The following is a 22,591-nucleotide window of genomic DNA, read 5'->3' on the forward strand; positions in this document are numbered from 1 at the left end:
GAAGGATGTTGGACAAGATGCTCTATCAGGTACTTAGGCTGTAAGTTGTTTAGGGCTTTATATACCAGTAACAAAACCTTGAATCAGGCCCAGTAACTGAGAGGCAGCCAGGGCAGTACTTTAGGAATTGGAGCGACATGATTTTTCCTTGTTTCCCAAAAGCAACCGAGTTGCAATATTCTGTATTGGCTGCAGTTCCCCTTCTTCAAGGGTAGCACCATGTAGAATGTGTTACAGTAATCTCTCTGCAGGATGTTATCAGAGCATGGATTACTGAGCCCAAGCTTTTTTAATCCATGAACAGTTGGATGATCAGGAATTCAAATATGCTCTTTCTCAGAAACCCATTTAGTACAGCAAACTATGCACATGCTCTGTCCTCTGAGATTCTGTTCAATCAGGAAACGTACAACATATAGCTAAATTAGACTGATTTTATTTCCATGCATAAGTGTATATATGTATGTGACTGTTACCTTTGCTTTTTCCTTCTTTCCCTTTCCAACAAAATTATTTATATTTTGACATTTGGCTTCCTTGGTTTTAAAGGGCAATTCTTTGGAATTTCTCATTGGAATTTTCACCACATGTGTCTTAAGGATATTTCACAAGGTTTTGTTAAGTTCTATATCCACTGGGCTTTGGGAACATAAATCTAGAGCTTCTTTCTTTACTTTTCCTGCAGCTGGACTAAAGAGAAAGATCCTGGCCAAAAAGCTTAGAAATTCTACAAGGAGCTGGGCAGACTAGGCTGCGACAGGAAGTTCACCAACACTCTCTTTTTTAGGGGGGGCGTGTACCAAAAGGAAAACCCTATACCATCGCTGTCATCCATCATGTTCACATAGGAGGTTTATTAGCTGACAGTTTTAAAGAATTGAACAAAGTAAATTTATTGGAAGAAAATGTCCATGCTCATCTTGGGTGCCCTCTAAGCAATGCACTACAATCACATGTGTCACAGCAAAGGACCTACTCATAACCAAAACCAGCTATAATGCCATTTGAATCTACTTCCTTTGATCAAAATATGCAAATTTAGGACTTCAAAACTAGACTTCCCCAGCTCTATTTTCACCTCTTAGGAACTTTTTAGCATTCGTCTATCACTCTCTTATTTTTTATTAAAATAATATATAAATATTAATATGGGGCAGATAGCCCCGCAACAAAGACTAAGCACCTTCAGTAACCATGAGATGTTGGCAAAATGGTTGTGGGAGGAGGCACTGGGATGGCTGTAATGGTGTATCCTGGAAGAAAGCACGGCTGCTGGGCACTCTGAATTGCCAGGTGGTGAGGATATACTGCAACCTTTATTGTAGGTTCCATTTACAGGGCTCTAGTGCTCAAGCCCACAAACACAGACTCCATATTTCAATGTTTCCCACATGATTGTGAATTTGAGGCCTTCTGTTCACAGAAATCATTGAGTTAACTGTGAAACATTGGGAAAGCCACCCACAGTTCTAGCCCTCAAAATCATTTTCTGGGTCATCAAGTGCTTGGTGCATTCTACATTACTCCCCAAATGTGACACTGGACATAAGGTAAATCCTTATTTAAGATTGCTCACAGTTGGATTCCTGCCAGCCCTCAAGCCTTCCCTGTAGCTGATTACCCTTCTAGTCAGCTGCACTCTGCAGTGTGACTGGACGGAGGAAAGAATTGTTTAAAAGATTGAATGTTACGGGAGGGGAGGGAGAGTACACAGGAAGACAATGTTCAGGATTTGTTTGTTAAAACAGTTGGTGGGTTTTGGACCAGGAGAAAGAGTTGAGAAGATTCTTAGGTTTGGAATAAGACTAGGAGAATAGATCTTCTGTTTTGAAAATTTCTGTGAAAAAAGAAAAGTAAAAATAAACAGGCTCGGAGATTGAGATTTTCCATTCTCTCTGAAGGAAAAATTGTTAATGCTGCTATGTCTTACATGAAATTAATGTTTTAAGGATTTGATCACTCACCCCAAAGTCAAGTATTCATGGCGAATAATACTTGACAAACTTGGTGGCAGTAGTGGAATATAAAAGGTAAAAACAAACCATTCAGATCATTTGGTGCTATTAAATCTGAGTCCATTCTACCTGAGCTTAAGAATGTAAGAGCCCTGCTGGATAAGACCCAGTGCCTATGTAGTCCAGCATCCTATTCTCAGAGTGGCCTACAGGAAACCTGGAAGCAGAAAAGGAATGCAAGAACACTCCCCATACAGTGGTACCTCGGGTTAAGTACTTAATTCATTCTGGAGGTCTGTACTTAACCTGAAACTGTTCTTAACCTGAAGCACCACTTTAGCTAATGGGGCCTCCTGCTGCTGCCGCGCCACTGGAGCACGATTTCTGTTCTCATCCTGAAGCAAAGTTCTTAACCTGAAGCACTATTTCTGGGTTAGCGGAGTCTGTAAACTGAAGCGTATGTAACCTGAAGCGTATGTAACCAGAGGTACCACTGTACTTGTGATTCCCAGCAAGTGGCCTTCAGAGATACCATTCAGAGGCATTCTGCCTCTAATACTGAAGATAGTAAATAGCCATCATAGCAAGTAGTCATTCATGCCCTTATCCCCCATGAAATTATCTAATCTCCCCTTTTAAAACAATCAAACTTGGAGGCAACCACTATGTCTTGTGATGGTGAATTCCATAGTTTGACTATGAGGAAGTATTTGCATTGAATCCTCCAGCATTTAGCTTCATGGGATGGCCCTAGGATCTAGTATTATGAGAGGGAGAAAAACTACCCACATTCTCAGCACCATGCATATTATACACATCTATCATTCCCTGGGCCCCCATCACCTTTTCTCTAAACAAAAAAGATACAAATATTGTAGTTTTTCCTCAAAGGGGGAGTTCTTCTATTCCCTTCATCATTTTGGTTGCCCTTTTCTAAACCTTTTCCAGCTTTGCAATATCCTTTTTGCGGTGAGGTTGAACTTATCTGAGAATACGGCAATGGGCAGATGGGTTTCTAATTCTTAGTTTCAATATATATTTTAAAAAGCATTTAAACTGCTTCCAAATCTGGACAGAATCTTAAAATTGTGCAAAAAAAATTGCTTGCATATTTACAGCATGGTGGAACAATTTTTGTCTGCTCCATCTGATTGGTAATTTATCTATGGATGTCACACATTAAATCCAACAGACAGGAATGTCAGCTAGGTTTAAGGAAAATGTGCTCAGTGACTTTGAAAGTTCCCACTGGGGCATCAGATGCTTGACCGGCCAGCTCATTAAACATGATAAAGATCTGAAGCTTCATGAGGGGAGAAATATGCAGAACTTGAAAAAAAAATCCCCATAAAACATTCCAAGTCTCATTGTTTAGACAAAGAAGAATGCTTTTTAAAAGCCATTTTGAGATACAGTTGGTGGGCTGATGACTCCCTAAAGTGCAGCTATTTATTACAATGGGGACTAGGTAATAAATTATGTTCCTTGCTTCAACTTAAAGACAGTGCTTTTTTATACAGGGATGGATATTTTCAAAGCAAGTACTTATTTGGGAAGGGCACAAAAATATGTAGCAGTACAGAAATCAATGAATTATCGCAGAATTATTTCTCCCTTCCTTCAGTAAACCCCACTCTACTTGGCAAGAAAAACATTTCTGTAAGAGTGATTTGCCTCCTCTAACCAGATCAATTATTCTGTTTTTTCCCCATAAACACTACACATAACACCTTTTCATAACACTTTGCATTACTGACCCTATAACACACTCCATTTCATTATTCCAATCAAGCATATCAGTTCAGCGACTTTACTTCATTACTTGAACAATGAAGACAACTATGCATATGTAAACTACAATCTGTGTATACATAAACTACAAAATGGAAACAACCTCTAATTCAACTAACTGTGTGGTGAATGCAGCAACTTGAATGGATAGTGTGTGAAACTCAGCCACCGTGTATAGTCACTGGACATTGTGGAGCATGTGCATGAATCAACAGTCATAAGAACACAGGAAGAGCTGGCTGGATCAAGCCAATGGCCCACCTAATTCAGCATCCTGTTTGCACAATGGCCACCCAGATGCCTGTGGGAAAGCAACAAGCAGGACGTGAGCACAAGAGAACCCTTCCCTCCTGAGGCTTCCAGCAACTGACATTCAAAGGCTTTACTGCATCCGACAGTGGAGGAAGAGCACAGCTATTGTGGCGAGTAGCCATTGGTAGACTTATTCTCCATTAATTTGTCCAATCCTCTTTTAAAACCATCCAGGGTGGTGGCCATCACTGCTTCCAATGGGAGCAAGTTCAATAATTTAACTATGCGCTATGTGAATAATTGGATATGGGTGACGCTGTGGGGTAAACCAGAGAGCCTAGGACTTGCCAATCAGAAGGTCGGCGGTTCAAATCCCTGCTCGTTCCCTGCTCCTGCCAACCTAGCAGTTCAAAAGCACGTCAAAGTGCAAGTAGATAAATAGGTACTGCTCCGGCAGGAAGGTAGACGGTGTTTCTGTGCGCTGCTCTGGTTCGCCAGAAGCGGCTTAGTCATGCTGGCCACATGACCCGGAAGTTGTACGCTGGCTCCCTCGGCCAATAAAGCGAGATGAGCGCCACAACCCCAGAGTCGGCCACTGACAGAGGGAGAAAATAATTTCTCTGTCCACTTTCTTCACGTCATGCATAACTTTATAAACTTTTATCATTTTGCCTCTTATTTGCCTTTTCTCTGAACTAAAAAGTCCCAAACGCTGCAACCTTTCCTCATAGAGGAGTAGCTTCATCTCTTTGAACATGTTGGTTGACCTTTTCAGAACCTTTTCCAACTCTACAATATCCTTTTTGCGGTGCAGTGACCAGAAATATTTATAGAATTCCAAATACGGTCACCCCATAAGTTTTTGTAATTATGAAATAAAGGCTATGTTTATATACCGTCTTGATTTTCCTAATTCCAATTTATGTTCTATCTATATTATTCCAGCATATTTACCCAGCACAAAATTGGTGACTTAGGAAAAAGAAAGTGTTAAGACAACAAGCTCAGTGAAGGACCACAGTGAAGCTACTTTAAAAACTGGTATTTTGTCCCTAGGGAAAACCTAGAGACAACTAGGTTACAAAAGGATAGGAAGCCCACAGAGCATCAAACTAAAGATAAAAAACATTCATTCAAAACCCACTATTTTAAAGCAGAGTTACTATTAATAGGTTTTAATGCAAATCACCATAATGGCAGTAGGCTGTTTTTTACCTTGAATATCTTTTTCAGAGCACAAAAAGCAATGCTATCCCTTGCAGCGGCAATCAAAGCCTCACTTGGTTTTTCTCCAAGCCCCATCACCTGACTTGAAATGCTTATTCATGCATATTACTATCCTGGATAAATGTCAAGGTGTGTTTCATAGCTGTAATGCTTCTTATTTTAAGCTGCCAAAAGTGTATGCTTCCAAACTCACAATGATACTCTTCAAAGCTGATGAAATTTTGCTGGAGAAGTCTCTCTTTCCTCTGCAAACCAGCTACAGTTATAGTACCTGCCAAAGGACATCACATTTTTTCAATCCTGACTTCCCAATGTTTTGGTTTTCTGAATAACATAATTAATAAAAGGATTTCAAAACCTTATCTTGCAGTGTAGCATTTAGCAAGGAGTGAACTATCAGGCAAATCTTGCCCCCTATCACTACCATCTATAAACTACCACCACTAACCATCTCTCTACCAAATCCAATTCCCAGATTTTATTCCTTCTTTCTATCATTTACAGCAGGCTTCCTTAACCTCGGCCCTCCAAATGTTTTTGGCCTACGACTCCCATGATCCCTAGCTAGCAGGACCAGTGGTCAGGGATGATGGGAATTGTAGTCTCAAAACATCTGGAGGGCTGAGGTTGAGGAAGCCTGATTTACAGCATCTTCCAGGACTATGTGAAGAAGGAATCTGAAAAATGCACATTTTTCAGTGGGTTGTAGACTGTGGAGAAGTGACAAAGGGAATATAGAGTGGTTGTAAGGCAGCTATTCCACATGTTCATGTTTTTGCTCTTTTAGCTCTTTTAGAAGAGAAAACTAAATAAGGCTACTTCCTATGCACTGATCACCAAAAAGAAGACCAAACCTATCCATTCTTAAGGAAATCAGCCCTGAGTGCTCACTGGAAGGACAGATTCTGAAGCTGAGGCTCCAATACTTTGGCCACCTCATGAGAAGAGAAGACTCCCTGGAAAAGACCCTGATGCTGGGAAAGATGGAGGGCACAAGGAGAAGGGGATGACAGAGGACGAGATGGTTGGACAGTGTTCTCGAAGCTACCAGTATGAGTTTGACCAAACTGCGGAAGGCAGTGGAAGACAGGAGTGCCTGGCGTGCTCTGGTCCATGGGGTCACGAAGAGTCGGACATGACTAAACGACTAAACAACAATAAAGCTCTGTGGCCCCATAATCAGCTCCAAAGGAATGGGGAACTATCCAAAGCAGTCCCCCCCCCCACCCAGCAGAAGTGGTGATAAATTTCACTGATAGCATGAGTGTAGAAGTAGAGATGCCCCACCTTTCCATATGGGATGGATATTGGTTTTTCCTTAACAAGGAAACTTAACTTTATAGGTTTTTCAACAGCAGAAATTCTCTGAAATTGAGTTAAGTAAAAATAATAATGAAGTTCAAATTGTAAGGTAAGAGGGCTGAGTCAATTTGAGATTACTGAGTAAGGCATCATGAAAAATGAACTGCGAAATAAGTGCTATTTGGACTTTTGCTACAACTAAAGGTGATTCTAAATACAGCTGAACTGATGTTAAAGCTGAAAGCTAGGAACTACTGGTGCCAGGGGAAATGTGAATTCTTCAAGTGTATTTTCCTTATAGAAATTCCTGGGCTTTTATTTCTTACCTTCCTGTGTTTTGAACAAATATTTCAGTATGTTCATGTGCTTATTTTAATGATTTGTTTGGTACAGGGTTTCATATTATATAATCACAAAAGGAAGAAAACAACTGACCATTTTGTTTTACAGTATAAAAGGCAATGTATGCAGAGACTAATCTGTTCACCTCCTAGAAGTAGTCTCCTGCTACAAACTCTTGGATTTAGAAGTAAAAAATAATTTTTTTTTTAATTTTCTCTCTCCCACAATTTCATTCCATAATTGTTCAGGGAAAACCTGAACAAGTTTACATTAAAAATAATTATAGGGAGAGATAGCTCCTTTTGTAAGATTTAACATGCACGCACACATACACAAACTCCTGAAAGGACCAATACTCCCCAAAAGGAGTCAACCAGTGAAAGCCAATGATACAAAAAAGTATTTTATCCAATAAATTAACACCTTCCTGAATTAACAAACCAAAATAAGGTCCATCAAAGTAGAAATAGCCACCAGTTTCTAAAAGAAAGCTGCAACATTTTACCTATTTCTGTGTTAAAAGGTGGAAGTGAATAAATTGGCAGGAATTGGTTTAATTTCCAATTATTCAACAGTACTCCACATTATTATTTATCAAATTTCTTACTTGCCTTCAACAAAATAGATATATATACAGTCATACCTCGGGTTGAAGTTGCTTCAGGTTGAGCGCTTTTGGGTTGCGCTCCGCAGCGACCCGGAAGTAACGGAACGCGTTACTTCCAGGTTTCGCTGCTCGCGCATGCGTAGACGGTCAAAATGACGTCACACGCATGCACAGAAGCGGCAAATCGCAACCCGGTTTGCGTTCGCTTCAGGATGTGAACAGGATTCCGGAACGGATCCCATTCGTATCCAGAGGTACCACTGTATAGATATATAGATATAGATATAGATATAGATAATTTGTATACCGCCCTTCATCTGTAGATCCAAATATTTCTTGTATGGAGGTCCTTTCCTCAAAGACGGTAGATATAGCTGCTCCTTTAATGGAAAAAGCCAGAATACTCTGACAAAGGCAAATTTGTAAACCAAAGCAATGCATTTCTTTAATCATCTAGATTTAGATAGGAATGCTTGAGCAATGCAGGATGACAGGAAACAAACAGGCTGCAAAATTGTTCTTGTGGTTTAGGGTGCTTTCAGAAGGAATCCCTTGCCATTAAAAAAAAAACAGCAACAATCATACACTGGCAAACTCAGGTTGTGCATTTACAGTTGATTTGGAGATTTTTGCACAAAATAACCTTGCCTGTCTCACCAAAAAACCAGTCTTTTGTGGGGAAATCCACTGGAAAGTGTATGATAATGCTTGCTTGAGACAACATCACAAAGAAATCAGAATAAATTGCTCAGTTAATAGCAAGTGCCATCTAACCTCCACACAAAAAACTCAGGATGAATTCTCAACAAACAGGTTTTCTAGAAGTAACCTTAGTGTGTGACTAATGAGGAATCTGAGAAATCAGAAAACATAAAAAAAAATGCAATTTCTTCTTCTTACAAGTTACCAGGTGAGCAAAGAAGCAATTTCAATGAGACAGTTCTTAAGCACACTGTAAAAGAGTACACTGCACAACACTCAGGCTACATGAGGAGGCATAATGACCTAGTGGAGGCAAAATCAAAAAGATGTGCCTCTATGGAATTTTTAAAAGTTAAGAGGTTGTGATTTTCTGTTCATCCAGTTATGCCTGAAGGTGAGAGGCTGGAGGTCAGATATATTTCTGGAGAAATATAAGACATTACACACTAAGACTGTAGTAGATTTCTTCCATTATATGCAGCAATCAAGAAAAGGCCTTCCATATACTGAAGTATATGAAGAGCATATAATTAAGGTCTTCTGTGATACAAGGAAAGTGAACATCAACTGAGGGCACCATTTCACTGCAAATCAACAAAGAATCAGCTGAAATAGTTGCATCTAAGGGTAAAGGAGGGGGCTTTGATAATGGTAGTCAGGGATCCTCAATCACAAAGACCACTTGGGGGGGGACGACGACTTGGTGAGGACTTTGTCCTCTTCTTGGTCCCTGAATGATTGTTCTCATAAGTAGTAGAGGTAGAAAGGGATACAGAACAACTATCAGCCTGCATGACTGTAATGCTACTTGCCTCCCTAATCTTTCTACCCATCTCTTTGCATTGCAGACAAAAATTAACATTCAGATCCATTACTTGACAGAAGATGGCCTGATTCATTGCCCACTCTATGTGGTCTATCTGCTGGTGCTGCTTGTCAAGTTGTACATCAAGCTATCCCTTCAGATGTCTTTCCAAGATGGATTTCAGCCTTTTTTCTGCCCACTGAAGATGTTGAACGCCTACTGGATAAGTTGTGGGAAGAGAGTGCCTCATTGTCAGCTCAGTGCTGTCTTCCCATGCTTATTCCTCAGTTGAGGGAAGAGTTGTAGCTTGGTGGCAGAGCACATACTTCGCATGCAGAAGGTCCCAGGTTCAATTTCTGGTTATCTTTGGGTAGGATTGGGAAAGACTCCAACCTGAAACCCTACTGACTACAAGTCAGTGTAGTCAATGCAGACTAGCATTGGAGTGGTGTGGCTAAAAAGGTGCCTCTGCTCTTAAGTGAATCTCTTAAAAGCAACCCAAGGGATTTTATTTTCCTATTTTAGTGCTAAGCACCAAAGCGATAAGACCAGAGACAAACCTCAGACCATTGTGAGACAGGTTAGTTTTACCCTACTAATGGGTGCTATAGTTGAGATTCCTGCATTGCAGGGGGTTGGACTAGATGACCCTCAGGGTCCCTTCCAACTCTGTAATTCTATGATTCTATCATTCTGACTGCTCTTTAACAGTAAAAGGCAACATTTCTCTCCATCTGATGTTATCTCTGGTTTTGGCATGGTGGTGCTTAGATCAGAGATCTTTCTAACTGACCCACAACTAGATGAGTGTGTTTTGCCCAAAATTGCTTTGGAGACAAATGGAGATGCCTGGTGGGTCTAATATGGCTGAAAGGCTGAATATGGTTCCAGACTGCTGGAATAATCTAAGGTTGAAAACTTACCTAGAATTAAGATACATTGTGCAAAGTAGGACCTGTTTCCAAGCAAACATGCATGGGAATGTGCTGCATTCAGTTATTGGTTGAGCCCTAACATTTACCAAACTTCCAGAGTAGGAATAAGTCAAGCATTTACTGGACCTTAAATAAGATCTGCTCAGTGATTTAGTTTCCTGTTTTATTGTATATGTGTGAAACGTTAACGGAACTGATAACTGAACGACTGCAAGGAATCATAAAGCCCACTGACAAATACCCCTTCCTCTTGGTTCATGTGGGAACCAATGACACTGCAAGCAATAGCCTCCAGAAGATCAAAAGAGACTATGAGGCTCTGGGCAGGAAATTGAAGCAATTAAATGCACAAATTGTCATCTCATCTGTCCTCCCAGTTGAACGACGTGGCCCAGGGAGAGAGGGAAAAATAGTGGAAGTGAACAGCTGGCTTCGCAAATGGTGTAAACAGGAACGGTTTGGATTCTTAGATCACGGACTGCAGTTTCTTGAAGATGGACTTCTGGCAAGCGATGGGCTGCACCTCACAATGGTTGGGAGGAATGTTTTTGCCAAAAATCTCAGAAACCTCATCAGGAGGGCTTTAAACTGACTAATGTGGGGGAGGGAGACAGTGCTCCTGAAGGTAGGAGTCTATCAATTGATGAAGATGATCATCCAAATGTCATAGACTAAATGGAGCAAACAGCACGCAGACCTAGTGGTGGGAGGAAAAAATCCTTAAATAAGAGACACGGGGGAATGATTAATGGACTTCAATGTCTGTACACTAATGCGCAAAGCATGGGAAATAAACAAGATGAGCTTGAGCTCTTGGTACAGCAAACTAAATATGACATAATAGGCATCACTGAAACCTGGTGGGATAAGTCCCACGACTGGAATGTAATAATGGAGGGATACAATCTATTTCAGAGAAACAGACCAGACAAGAAAGGAGGAAGAGTGGCGTTATATGTCAGGGATGTGTATACCTGTGAAGAGATCCAAGATTTAGAACCTCAAAGCCAAAGTGAGAGCATTTGGGTCAAAATTAAGGGAGAGAAGAATAACAGGGACCTCATTGTGGGAGTTTACTATAGATCCCCAAGCCAAACGGAGGACATAGATGATGCCTTCCTGGAACAGATGGCCAAGCATGCAAAAGGAAGGGATATAATAGTAATGGGGGACTTCAATTACCCATATATTTGCTGGATGTCAAACTCAGCCAAGAGCATAAGGTGAAAGAGGAACAGCCATTTTAGATCTGGTCCTAACCAATGTTGATGACCTGGTTAGTGGGGTAGAAGTGGAAGGATCATTAGGCGTGAGTGATCATGCTCTTCTGAAGTTTACTATACAGCGGAAAGGAGCAGCCAAGCATACTAGGACTCAATTTCTTGACTTTAAGAAAGCCAACTTCATAAAACTTAGGGAGGTGCTGGGTGAGATCCCATGGACAGTAATACTAAAAGGAAAGGGAGTTCATGATGGCTGGGAGTTTGTTAAGAGGGAGATAGTAAAAGCACAACTTCAGGCAATACCAATGAGACGGAAACATGGAAGGTGCCTAAAGAAGCCAGGGTGGCTATCTAAAGAACTTTTAACTGAGTTAAGATTAAAAAAGGATGTGTACAAAAAATGGAAAAGGGGGGAAACCACCAAAGAGGAATTCAAACAAATAGCCAGCACATGTAGACACAAAGTCAAAAAAGCTAAACCACAGAATGAACTCAGGCTTGCTAGAGAGGTTAAAAGCAACAAAAAAGGCTTTTATGGGTATGTTCGTAGCAAAAGGAAGAACAAAGAAACAGTGGGGTCACTCAGAGGAGAAGATGGTGAAATGCAAACAGGGGACACAGAAAGGGCTGAACTCCTCAATGCCTTCTTTGCCTCAGTCTTCTCCGATAAAGAAAACAGTGCCCGACCTGAAGAATTTGGAGCAAATGATTCAGCAGAGGAAACACAGCCCAGAATAACTAAGGAGATGGTACAAGAATACTTGGCTAGTTTAGATGTATTCAAGTCTCCAGGGCCAGATGATCTGCATCCAAGAGTATTAAAAGAACTGGCAGATGTGATCTCAGAACCACTGGCAGTCATCTTTGAGAATTCCTGGAGAACAGGCGAAGTCCCGGCAGACTGGAGGAGGGCAAATGTTGTTCCTTTTTTCAAAAAGGGGAAAAGAGAGGACCCAAATAATTACCGCCCAGTCAGTCTGACATCAATACCAGGGAAGATTCTGGAGCTGATCATTAAGCAAACAGTCTGTGAGCACCTAGAAAGGAATGCTGTGATCACCAATAGTCAGCATGGATTTCTGAAAAATAAGTCATGTCAGACTAACCTGATCTCGATTTTTGACAGAATTACAAGCCTGGTAGATGAAGGGAACGCAGTGGATGTAGCCTACCTTGATTTCAGCAAGGCATTTGACAAGGTGCCCCATGATATTCTTGTAAAGAAGCTGGTAAAATGCAGACTTGACTATGCTACCACTCAGTGGATTTGTAACCGGCTGACTGACCAAACCCAAAGGGTGCTCATCAATGGTTCCTCTTCATCCTGGAGAAGAGTGACTAGTGGGGTGCCACAGGGTTCTGTCTTGGGCCCGGTCTTATTCAACATCTTTATCAACGACTTGGATGATAGACTCAAGGGCATCCTGATCAAATTTGCAGATGACACCAAACTGGGAGGGGTGGCTAACACCCCAGAGGACAGGATCACACTTCAAAACGACCTTGACAGATTAGAGAACTGGGCCAAAACAAACAAGATGAATTTTAACAGGGAGAAATGTAAAGTATTGCACTTGGGCAAAAGAAATGAGAGGCACAAATACAAGATGGGTGACACCTGGCTTGAGAGCAGTACATGTGAAAAGGATCTAGGAGTCTTGGTTGACTACAAACTTGACATGAGCCAACAGTGTGACGCGGCAGCTAAAAAAGCCAATGCAATTCTGGGCTGCATCAATAGGAGTATAGCATCTAGATCAAGGGAAGTAATAGTGCCATTGTATTCTGCTCTGGTCAGACCTCACCTGGAGTACTGTGTCCAGTTCTGGGCACCACAGTTCAAGAAGGACACTGACAAACTGGAACGTGTCCAGAGGAGGGCAACCAAAATGGTCAAAGGCCTGGAAACGATGCCTTATGAAGAACGGCTAAGGGAGCTGGGCATGTTTAGCCTGGAGAAGAGGAGGTTAAGGGGTGATATGATAGCCATGTTCAAATATATAAAAGGATGTCACATAGAGGAGGGAGAAAGGTTGTTTTCTGCTGCTCCAGAGAAGCGGACACGGAGCAATGGTTCCAAACTACAAGAAAAAAGATTCCACCTAAACATTAGGAAGAACTTCCTGACAGTAAGAGCTGTTCGACAGTGGAATTTGCTGCCAAGGAGTGTGGTGGAGTCTCCTTCTTTGGAGGTCTTTAAGCAGAGGCTTGACAACCATATGTCAGGAGTGCTCTGATGGTGTTTCCTGCCTGGCAGGGGGTTGGACTCGATGGCCCTTGTGGTCTCTTCCAACTCTATGATTCTATGATTCTGATTTTATTGTTGTGTAATGCCTTGCCGATCAGAAGGTCGGTGTTTCAAATCCCCGCAACGGGGTGAGCTCCCGTTGCTCGGTCCCTGCTCCTGCCAACCTAGCAGTTCGAAAGCACATCAAAGTGCAAGTAGATAAATAGGTACCACTCCGGCGGGAAGGTAAACAGCGTTTCCGTGCACTGCTCTGGTTCGCCAGAAGCGGCTTAGTCATGCTGGCCACATGACCTGGAAGCTGTACGCCAGCTCCCTCGGCCAATAAAGCGAGAAGAGCGCCGCAACCCCAGAGTCGGTCACGACTGGACCTAATTAATGGTCAGGGGTCCCTTTACCTTTAATGCCTTGAGACGTGTTAATGGCAGTGCATATATTTTATGTAAGTAAGTAAGTAAGTAAGTAAATGACTATAAGTATTCCTTTTCACCAGGGTCCCTAGCCACTTTTATCATTTTAATTTGTCACTCACTGTCATATTTTTCAGTGTGTCTATATTCTTCTTGGATTATGGCTATAAGTAGGGAGATGAAAACTTTAGAACTTGTAGTACTGTAGGACTGCTGGAAAGACTAAACAGAGTTTGTGCTTTGGATGGATCAAGACTGCCCAATGGTATCACAATATTTCTGAGGTAAGATCTCAGTCTCATTCTATAAATTCTGGGCTTAGAACTCCCCATCTACAGGCTTGGTTTCTGTTTTTCCATAGATGAAAAGATACTAAGATATTCATGACTGGGTACAGATGGTGTGCACTCTTTTGCATTTTCTCCATGTCAATAGACACTTTGACCTGGCTTGCCTCCTATTAGAAAATAAAATTATTTTTCCTACTCTTTTTCCCCTCTCTCTCCCCATCTGTTCAGAGGAAAAAAAATAAGAGACACACAGAGGGCACTAAAATGTTCTGTGCTATTTTTATATGCTTTTCCACAATTCTGAAGTCACAGAAGCACAGCTGAAAAAAATCTTTCTTAGTCAATTAATAGAAAAAAACTAGTGTAGATTTTTTTAAAAATGAAAACAAAGCCAAAAAACCCCACTGGAAATATTATGAAATATGACTCTCAATGAGATAGGAATGAAACATTCAAAGTAGCAGGCTTTTAGCTATGCAATGCCTTGTTAAAAGTATCAGTCTGGGTGAGGGCCAGCAGGTGCTGCCTCCTAGGCCTAATCCAGCTACACTTTCCCACCAGTTTTCAAGCACATCCTCAAATACCACAGGAGAATGGGAGGGAGACAGACATACAGAGAAATTAAGTAAGGTTTATGGTCTAGGTGGTTCCTGGATCTATTTGAATCCACAAACCAAGTGATGGATGTTGCCAGGTATGCTTTTGCCTGGCTTAGCCTGGTGCACCAGCTGTGCTCGTTTCTGTAAGAGACATATCTGGCTGTGGCAACACATGCTTTAATCACATCACAATTTGATTAATGAAATATGCTTGACAAGAGGCTGCCTTTTAAGATGCTTTGGAAACTAAAATTGATGCAGAATGTGCCAGTTAGGTACTTTATCTGTGCCTTAATAACGTCACATGTTCCTGCTATAACAGGTTTCCTAAGTTCCAATGTGTTTCCAGTCCTAAATTGAAACTCTGGTTATGACCTTTAGAATCCTAATCAGGTTTCAGACTTGGATAGCTGAATAACTGCGTGGTTTTGTTTGTATTAGCCTCATTAAAACCATCAATGCATATTATTTTGCATATCCTGCCAATGGCTGAGGTGCATTTGGCCTAGTGAAATGGGGGCAAAACTTGGCTCTCACCACAATTCCAAGCCCACCCATTTGAAACTCAAATTTCTGGCTAGAAAACTGTCTTGGGAAGAAATTGCTAACAACTTAATCTTAAATTTGGTGAGTCACTAAAAATATTTTTAATAAGAAGCTAATTAAAGCAAACATTGCTCTTTGTTAGAGGCAGGATAAGTAAATCCAGTTTTATAGTAAATTATGAAAATTAAACACTTACTGAGCTGTATAAAAATGTTTAAACCTCAAACTTTAGGCTAAGTTTGCTGGTTCAAGGTAATTATAGGAAAACAATATTCAGCTTAATTCTGCCAGTGCAGGCAGAACCTATAAATCAGGTGTTTGTGCGTTTTTTCTTCAGGTACCTCCACACTAGACATTTAGGGTTGTATTCAACAAAGCGCTAAGCAGATCATTCCATCAGTACAATAATCCCTCCTTACACAGCAGAATGGTCCACCACTCCTCCCACTGTGCACCTCCTAAATCTGTTTTGGGTTTTTCCCAACCTTGCAGACCAGATTGGGTGATAGCATGGGGGACGGAGAGTGGGGGAAATACCCTTGCACTAGCACAAAAATGCAGCTGAATACTGCCCTTGAGACGTGGGTGGCATTGTGATCTAAACCACAGAGCCTAGAGCTTGCCGATCAGAAGGTCGGCGGTTCGAATCCACATGACAAGTCCCTGCTCCTGCCAACCTAGCAGTTCGAAGGCACGTCAAAGTGCAAGTAGATAAATAGGTACCGCTCCGGCGGGAAGGTAAACGGCGTTTCTGTGTGCTGCTCTGATTCGCCAGAAACGGCTTAGTCATGCTGGCCTCATGACCTGGAAGCTGTATGCTGGCTCCCTCGGCCAGTAAAGCAAGATAAGCCCCAGAGTCATCCGTGACAGGACCTAACGGTCAGGGGTCCCTTTACCTTTACCTTTACTGCCCTTAGTGTTAATTGTCATGGTTTCTACACTCATTTTTGAGGGGCATCCAAACAATGCCATTCAATCATTGTATTGTCCTGCACATACCCTAATATTCTTCCATCTTTTCTCAGACCACAAAAAGTCTCATTTCTTTTTCTAAAAAAAAAAAAAAAGTAGCATAGGACTAATCTTCTGTCTTTTAAAAAAGGTGGGCTTTCACATAGGCAACGATGTATCAGGGAAGTGAAGATATCACAGCTCAATACCTTTGAGGTGGTTATCTTTTTCTCTATTTTCAGCTTTTAAAAAACTGAAAGTTTGCTACAGAATAAAAAAATACACCACTTATTATCCAGATTGCTAAAATAGTGGTAAACAGATAAGTTATTTTAAGAAAATAGTAATGCTGTATGCTCAACACTATTTTAGAAACTTGGTTAATAATGGCACTGATCAGAAAGGGTTATTTAAAATCCTTTTTAATATATACTGTTGTAATCTTCAAGCCTAGTCAGAGGAATTTGCCATTCTCCAGGCACCCGGCTTAGATTACTTGTTGACCTCCCTGTCAGCGACTCCCGGCAGGAGACAGGCGGGGTCTCTATCGGCGATCCTCCTCAGACGTGAGAAGAACACACCACTCTTCCCTCCTCCCTGTCTTCCCCAGGAGGGGGAAAGAGACAGACAGAAATGTATTTACATGCCTTTATTTCTGTCTATGCAGCAGTACAGAGAAACACGTCTGTACTCTTCAAACACCAACAGCAGAGAGAGAAAACTCCACCCCTGTACTTCCAGTACATGTCAGGTGACACTCTGAGCTAACATCCGGTGCTCAGTACAGTGAATAGACTGTCCTTTCGCTCCCACGGTACAGTCCCAAACATCAACATCCTGTTTGGCTTTCCAGCCAGCTGCAGCTCGCTGGTGCATTGCTCCTTTTTCGTAACATATACAATTAACATTATAAACGTAGCCAGAAAAATGTTTTAGTGCTAATTAATCAAGAGATCAAAATAATAAATAGTGATAAAATGGCAGCCACCACAAAAATTATAGTGAATGCCTGCTGGACTTCAACTGGCTGTTCAGGTGAGCTGGACCTTCTCCTGTCCCACCAACAGCGGCTATGTCACGCCCATTGCTGGGGATGGAACGTTACAGGATGAAAACATAGAAATAGTTGGATTTACACATATAAAACACACAATACTCCTAATGGCTTGGAAAGTCAGTTGCAATTCCACTTGTAGTGTACAACAAAAAATTAATGACTTCTTTTAACATGAGAGGAAAATAAGTTCATGTTATCAGATTTTATTTTCCTATTCCCTATAGACTTAGCATGGAACTGAGTATTGTTAGACTTAGTTGAGAAAACAATCATCCCTCTGGCCTGACCTATTGAGGTGGTAATGTTTGGGTTTTATATGTGTTTATTTATTCTACAGGTGATCCGTTATCAATTTGTGGCTCAATTAGAAATCCATTATTCATACATTGAGATAGATACTTACAAAGAAGGATCTTGGACGAGGTCTTTAAGGTTTATCCCACTACGATCCTCTGCAAGGTTCCTGAAGCAACTGTCACTCACTAAAAAAAGAGAAAGAGAAATACAAGAGATGAAAATATGTTACACATGTATAGTACCTTCAAATCAATTAAATGATGTTGGTCTTATGGTAAAATTTTACTAAAAGACTGCAGTATTTTACTATATTCTAAAGATTATTAATATGAAGCAATGCTGACTGAAAAAACACAATGTCAAAATCAGGATACTGAATACCAAGAATAGAAAATGCCTCATCTAGGAATTAAAATACTGCAAACTTATTTGGTTCTGAACAGTTAGACAACCCTAACAAACTATTGAAACAGGAGAAGACACTTTGAGGACCAAACTAGACACAACACAGACGGAGACATGAAAAGAAGTACATGCCCATCATGTTTAGATCTAAAGTTGTGGGGAGCGAGTCAGGAAAACATACTTTAACGGCAAAAGTTACTTGGGGTGGAAAGAACTATGGCAGTAAAAAAAATCCCAGAATATTGCTGGGAGTGGCCTTCACACATTTGTGTAGAACCTGTGGCCCTCCAGATTTCCTAACTTATAGCTCCCATCAGCCCTGGCTATTGATGATGTTGGCTGGAGCTGATGAGAGACCAACATCTGGAAGCCCAAAGGTTCCCCACCCCTGTTATAGACTCTATCAAGTTGAGCTTTTTAGTTTGCTGGTGACTTAGCTTTGCCTACTTTTTAGCCAATATTCTGTCTCCGTAGGTAGCTATGTCTTTACCAACCCCAGCAGCTGCCAGAACATTTAATTTCACCTGTTCTTACCCCAGGCCACAAAGAATTTGCTGATGACAGAAAACTGGGACAAAACTACCAATCCCACAGAGTATAAGATTAAAATTCAAAATGACCTAGATAATTGCTGAATTTCATTTTGTGTTTCTTACATCTCAATGTTTCAAAGCCAAGCATAAACATATTACTCATTACAAAGAAAAAAAATGTATATGCAAAATTCAGGAAGTTGGGGGGAAGAGCTATAGTCTATGTCAGGCATGGGCAAACTCGGCCCACCAGATGTTTTGGGACTACAACTCCCATCATCCCTAGCTAACAGGACCAGTGGTCAGGGATGGTGGGAACTGTAGTCCCAAAACATCTGGAGGGCCGAGTTTGCCCATGCCTGGTCTATGTGTTAAGGAAGCAAGGTACAGTCTCCAGCTGAGGTTACTTTATGGGCTATTTTAACTGAAGGAAACATAACTGTTATAGTGAATTACTGAGGATTAGTATGAATAAAAGGGGATGCAACAGAGCCTCTCTATTCAGCATTATCTAGGCCTCAGCTGAAGTACTATACCCAGATTCCATTATTCATAGACTTACTGTTGACATTTGGAGAAAACAACATTCTGGTTGAAATCTGAAGCTCTGGCACTTTCAAATCCTGCTAAGCTATGGCAGTCATATTGAAATCTACCCCCAGGGTTCTTGAAGTATCAAATTTTCCTCACAAAATGAACAAGCAAGACCATGCCTCTGTATGAACCAAGCCTCTGAGCCATCAGAAGCTTATAAGAAGAGCCAAACTCACACAAGATGTTGTCTGCTTGGTGGAGGGTTGAGCTCACTCCACCAAGGACAATGTTGGCATTTGAGAACAAATGGTGACTGTGAAGTTCCTTTGAGATTATCAAAGTTCTTTTGTGCTGCCTCAGCTGCCCCCTGGTCCTTAAAGCTAGGAGGAGCAGGTAGGACAGTTCTGCAGTTAAAGGAAGAGACTGAACAGAATAGCAATTGTAGCAAGGCTTTCCCTTAACAATTTGCAAGTTTGGAATATGTTTCCAGCATTTTCAATTTAACTTGCTAGACCTGTAAGTCTCATGGTGTATGGAATGTTATTTTAACACTCAACACCTAAAGTAAATGTGAGCTTATAGTGTGTAAACATCAAGCAAAGCAAGCACTTCCTAATGCCCTTGAGAACAGCCCAGAGGAGAACTTCACTGCAATGTTCTTGTTCCACTGAATACTAGATCATACTATCACCCAAAGAGGCTCTACTATTATGAATGCATGTAATAGATAAAGGCAGAAAACTAAGCACCGTTTCACACACACACATATACAATATACAAAGATAAACTATATTAATGACTCATTGCAATTATTAACATACATAGTTGGTATGCATGAAAAATGATTTTCATTTAAAGATCAGAGAAATTTTCTTCTATAAATTATTTTAAAATATGCAACGTGATATTTGCGTACACCCATAAAATATGTATTGCACCTTTTCACTTTTTCAGTTCACCATTTTACAGCATCTTGTTCTCCCAGAGATATGTCATATAACTTTTCTATACATATCTCAAATTACATTTACCAGTAGTATTCAATGTGTGTTTACTTTTTGTTGGTGGTTCATGGTGTTAATATCATTAGCAAATAATTTGCAAGTGTATCAGCACTGGCAGTTTCCTGAAGAAAGTAGTTTTGGGCAGAGTAGGAAGCAATTTTTGTGTGAAAAAATATTAAAATTAAAAATGCAGAGAACAAAGCTTATGGATTATTTCACCATTGTTCCAATATTTTACATTCTATTAAAAAATGATAGTTTCTAGTATCGTTCTGTCACATTGCCACTCCTGCTACTCACTCCACTTGTTATATATAGCTGAGCTTCTGCAGAGTGGAGCATTTCTACTCATAGGCTCCCTACACAATTAAAAACCCTAGAAGATCAACATTCTGAGTGTACATGAGCAAGCATCCCACTATAGAATCTCAGCTCCCAACATGTGGAAGGCAGCAGAGAGAATGACAAAGGGGATGGATGCCATTTCATAGACTATTTGGCTCTTCTATGGAATCTGTTGCCCCACCACACTGAAAAGAGCATAGAAGTGATTGATTTCTTTCTTTGAGGGTAAAAAAAAAATGGATACTGAAAACTATGAAAAATCTTGTTCCTGGAAATGTGCTTCTGCAGCTTCGCAGAGAGTGTATGCTAACCGAAGCAAGGCTGGTGCTCAGTAACCATTTCTGATATTTTAAATCACTATCAGTTTGCATTGAATTGTATTAATTGTTTGAATAATTTGTTTGTTTCAAAAGTAGAACACAAATATCAAATCAAATCAAATATCAAACCAATTCTGTCTCAAAGTCAGGTCTGAATCTGTACAGAAATCAGTTTTCTCCAGGAGAGTCTGCAGCTTGACTGCCACCACCCTCTCAAGCCCCTTACCCAAAACTTACTAGTGCTGGCCAGCTACTTAAGGATGCAACAGAGGCAGCAAAATAAGCTGCCAGGTGTATGTGCTTGATAATAGTTTCCATATTCTCACCCGGTCACCATTCCCCAGCACTTTGTTAGCCACACACACACATATTCATTCATTCAAGATTTTTATGTCCTGCCTTCCTCCAACCTGAAGCGAAGTATTAGAGCAAACAGTATGCAATACTACTTTTATTTTCTCCCCCCCCCCCAAGTAGCACGCCCCCATAAAAAAAATATACTACACAGGAAGCTCCTTTGGGGTGGGAAGGTGCCAGAAGAAGTACTCAACAGAGGGAAATGCTGCTCAGGAATACTTTAGTCCTGCTGTACGTGCACAAAACCAGGACAAAAAAATATGAATAAGAGGGCTAACTGGATCAGAGCCAAAGTGTTTTTAAGCACAGTCGGGAAAACAAGAAACTGCAGATTGAGATTCTGTTTTTCACAGGCTGTGTCATACTCTCTAACCATAATGAAATGAGGCATTTATCTTTTGTAATCATTGACCCAGTGTATTACAACTGTTTCTAATGATGTATTTCTTAAGCCTTGCAACATTTTCTGTGGCCAAGGGCCACTGAACCTATTTGGTGTTCCTCAATCTTAATTTTATTCATAACTCAGCTATGCTGGAATGCAACTGTGCTTTCTTATACACAATAAGTCATGCTGGAGTTGGAGGCACGACTCAAAACTGAGTACATTCAAATGAATAGTAATAATAATAATAATAATAATAATAGCCATTATTTGCACACTAGCCTGAAAACAAAAACAGAGTAAAGGCAGCTTTAACATAGAAAGGTGATGCCCCAGATCTTAGGAACTATGAGCAGAGTTCCACTAACTGAACAGCAGTTTTCCACTTCCTTCTTTTAGGTGCTGTCTTCTGCAACCCCCCAAAAACCATATCATTCAATTCAGCATAGACAGCTGAAGCTGCAGAAGGAAATAAGAAGTCAAACACACTCTTTCACTGCACAGCAGAAAGACTTTGAACTTGGCCCAGTAGAATAATGGCAGCCAAATCCAGCTTTGCCAGCACAAGTGTAACACACCACCTTCAACAGCCTTGCCACAACATTCCACATTAGCTACTGTAGCTTCCAGGATTCCCAACACAGAGTGCACTGCAGTAATCCAGTCTGGCGGTTACCAAAACCTGCAGTACTGTAGGCTAACGTATACAAATCTAGGAACAGCCAAAGCTGCTACACTAGCAGTAGCTGGCAGGAATTACTATTGGTTACCAAAGCCATTTAGGTTTCCAGTGACAGAGATAGAGGCAGGAGTACCCCCAACCCCAAGTTATGTATCTGCTCAGATAAAGTGCACTCGCATCCAAACAGGCAACTGACCTATTTCCTGGACCCAGTAACTACTTACCCACACAGCTTCTACCTTATCAAGATTCAAACTCAGATTATTGGCCATCATCCAGCCCACCACTGTGCCCAAGCATCATACCAGTTCCTGCACTGTCATACCTTATGGAGAAATAAGTCATATTGTCATCAACAGTGTGATGAGACCACACTCCAAATCCCCTAATAACCACTCCCAGCAGTTTCATATAGATGTCAAAAAGCATTAGGAATAAATTAGTGCCCTGCAGAACCTCACAACAGTGTAAAACACAGTGGGCCAAAGAA

General features: G+C 40.9%; 1 protein-coding gene across 21 annotated transcripts in view; it reads right to left on the minus strand.

The window, feature by feature from the left end:
- The window catches only part of GPHN (gephyrin), a 246,328-nt gene that overhangs the window by 193,148 nt on the left and 30,589 nt on the right, over positions 1-22,591 (minus strand). For all 21 annotated transcript variants that reach the window (XM_081855750.1, XM_081855731.1, XM_081855734.1 and 18 more), the window contains exon 2: positions 17,643-17,721. In XM_081855750.1, the coding sequence (XP_081711876.1) occupies positions 17,643-17,721 (79 nt within the window). The remainder of the gene's footprint in view (positions 1-17,642; positions 17,722-22,591) is intronic.

Source organism: Podarcis erhardii, assembly GCF_964252035.2.
Source record: "Podarcis erhardii genome assembly, chromosome: 1".
NCBI classification, from domain to species: domain Eukaryota; kingdom Metazoa; phylum Chordata; class Lepidosauria; order Squamata; family Lacertidae; genus Podarcis; species Podarcis erhardii.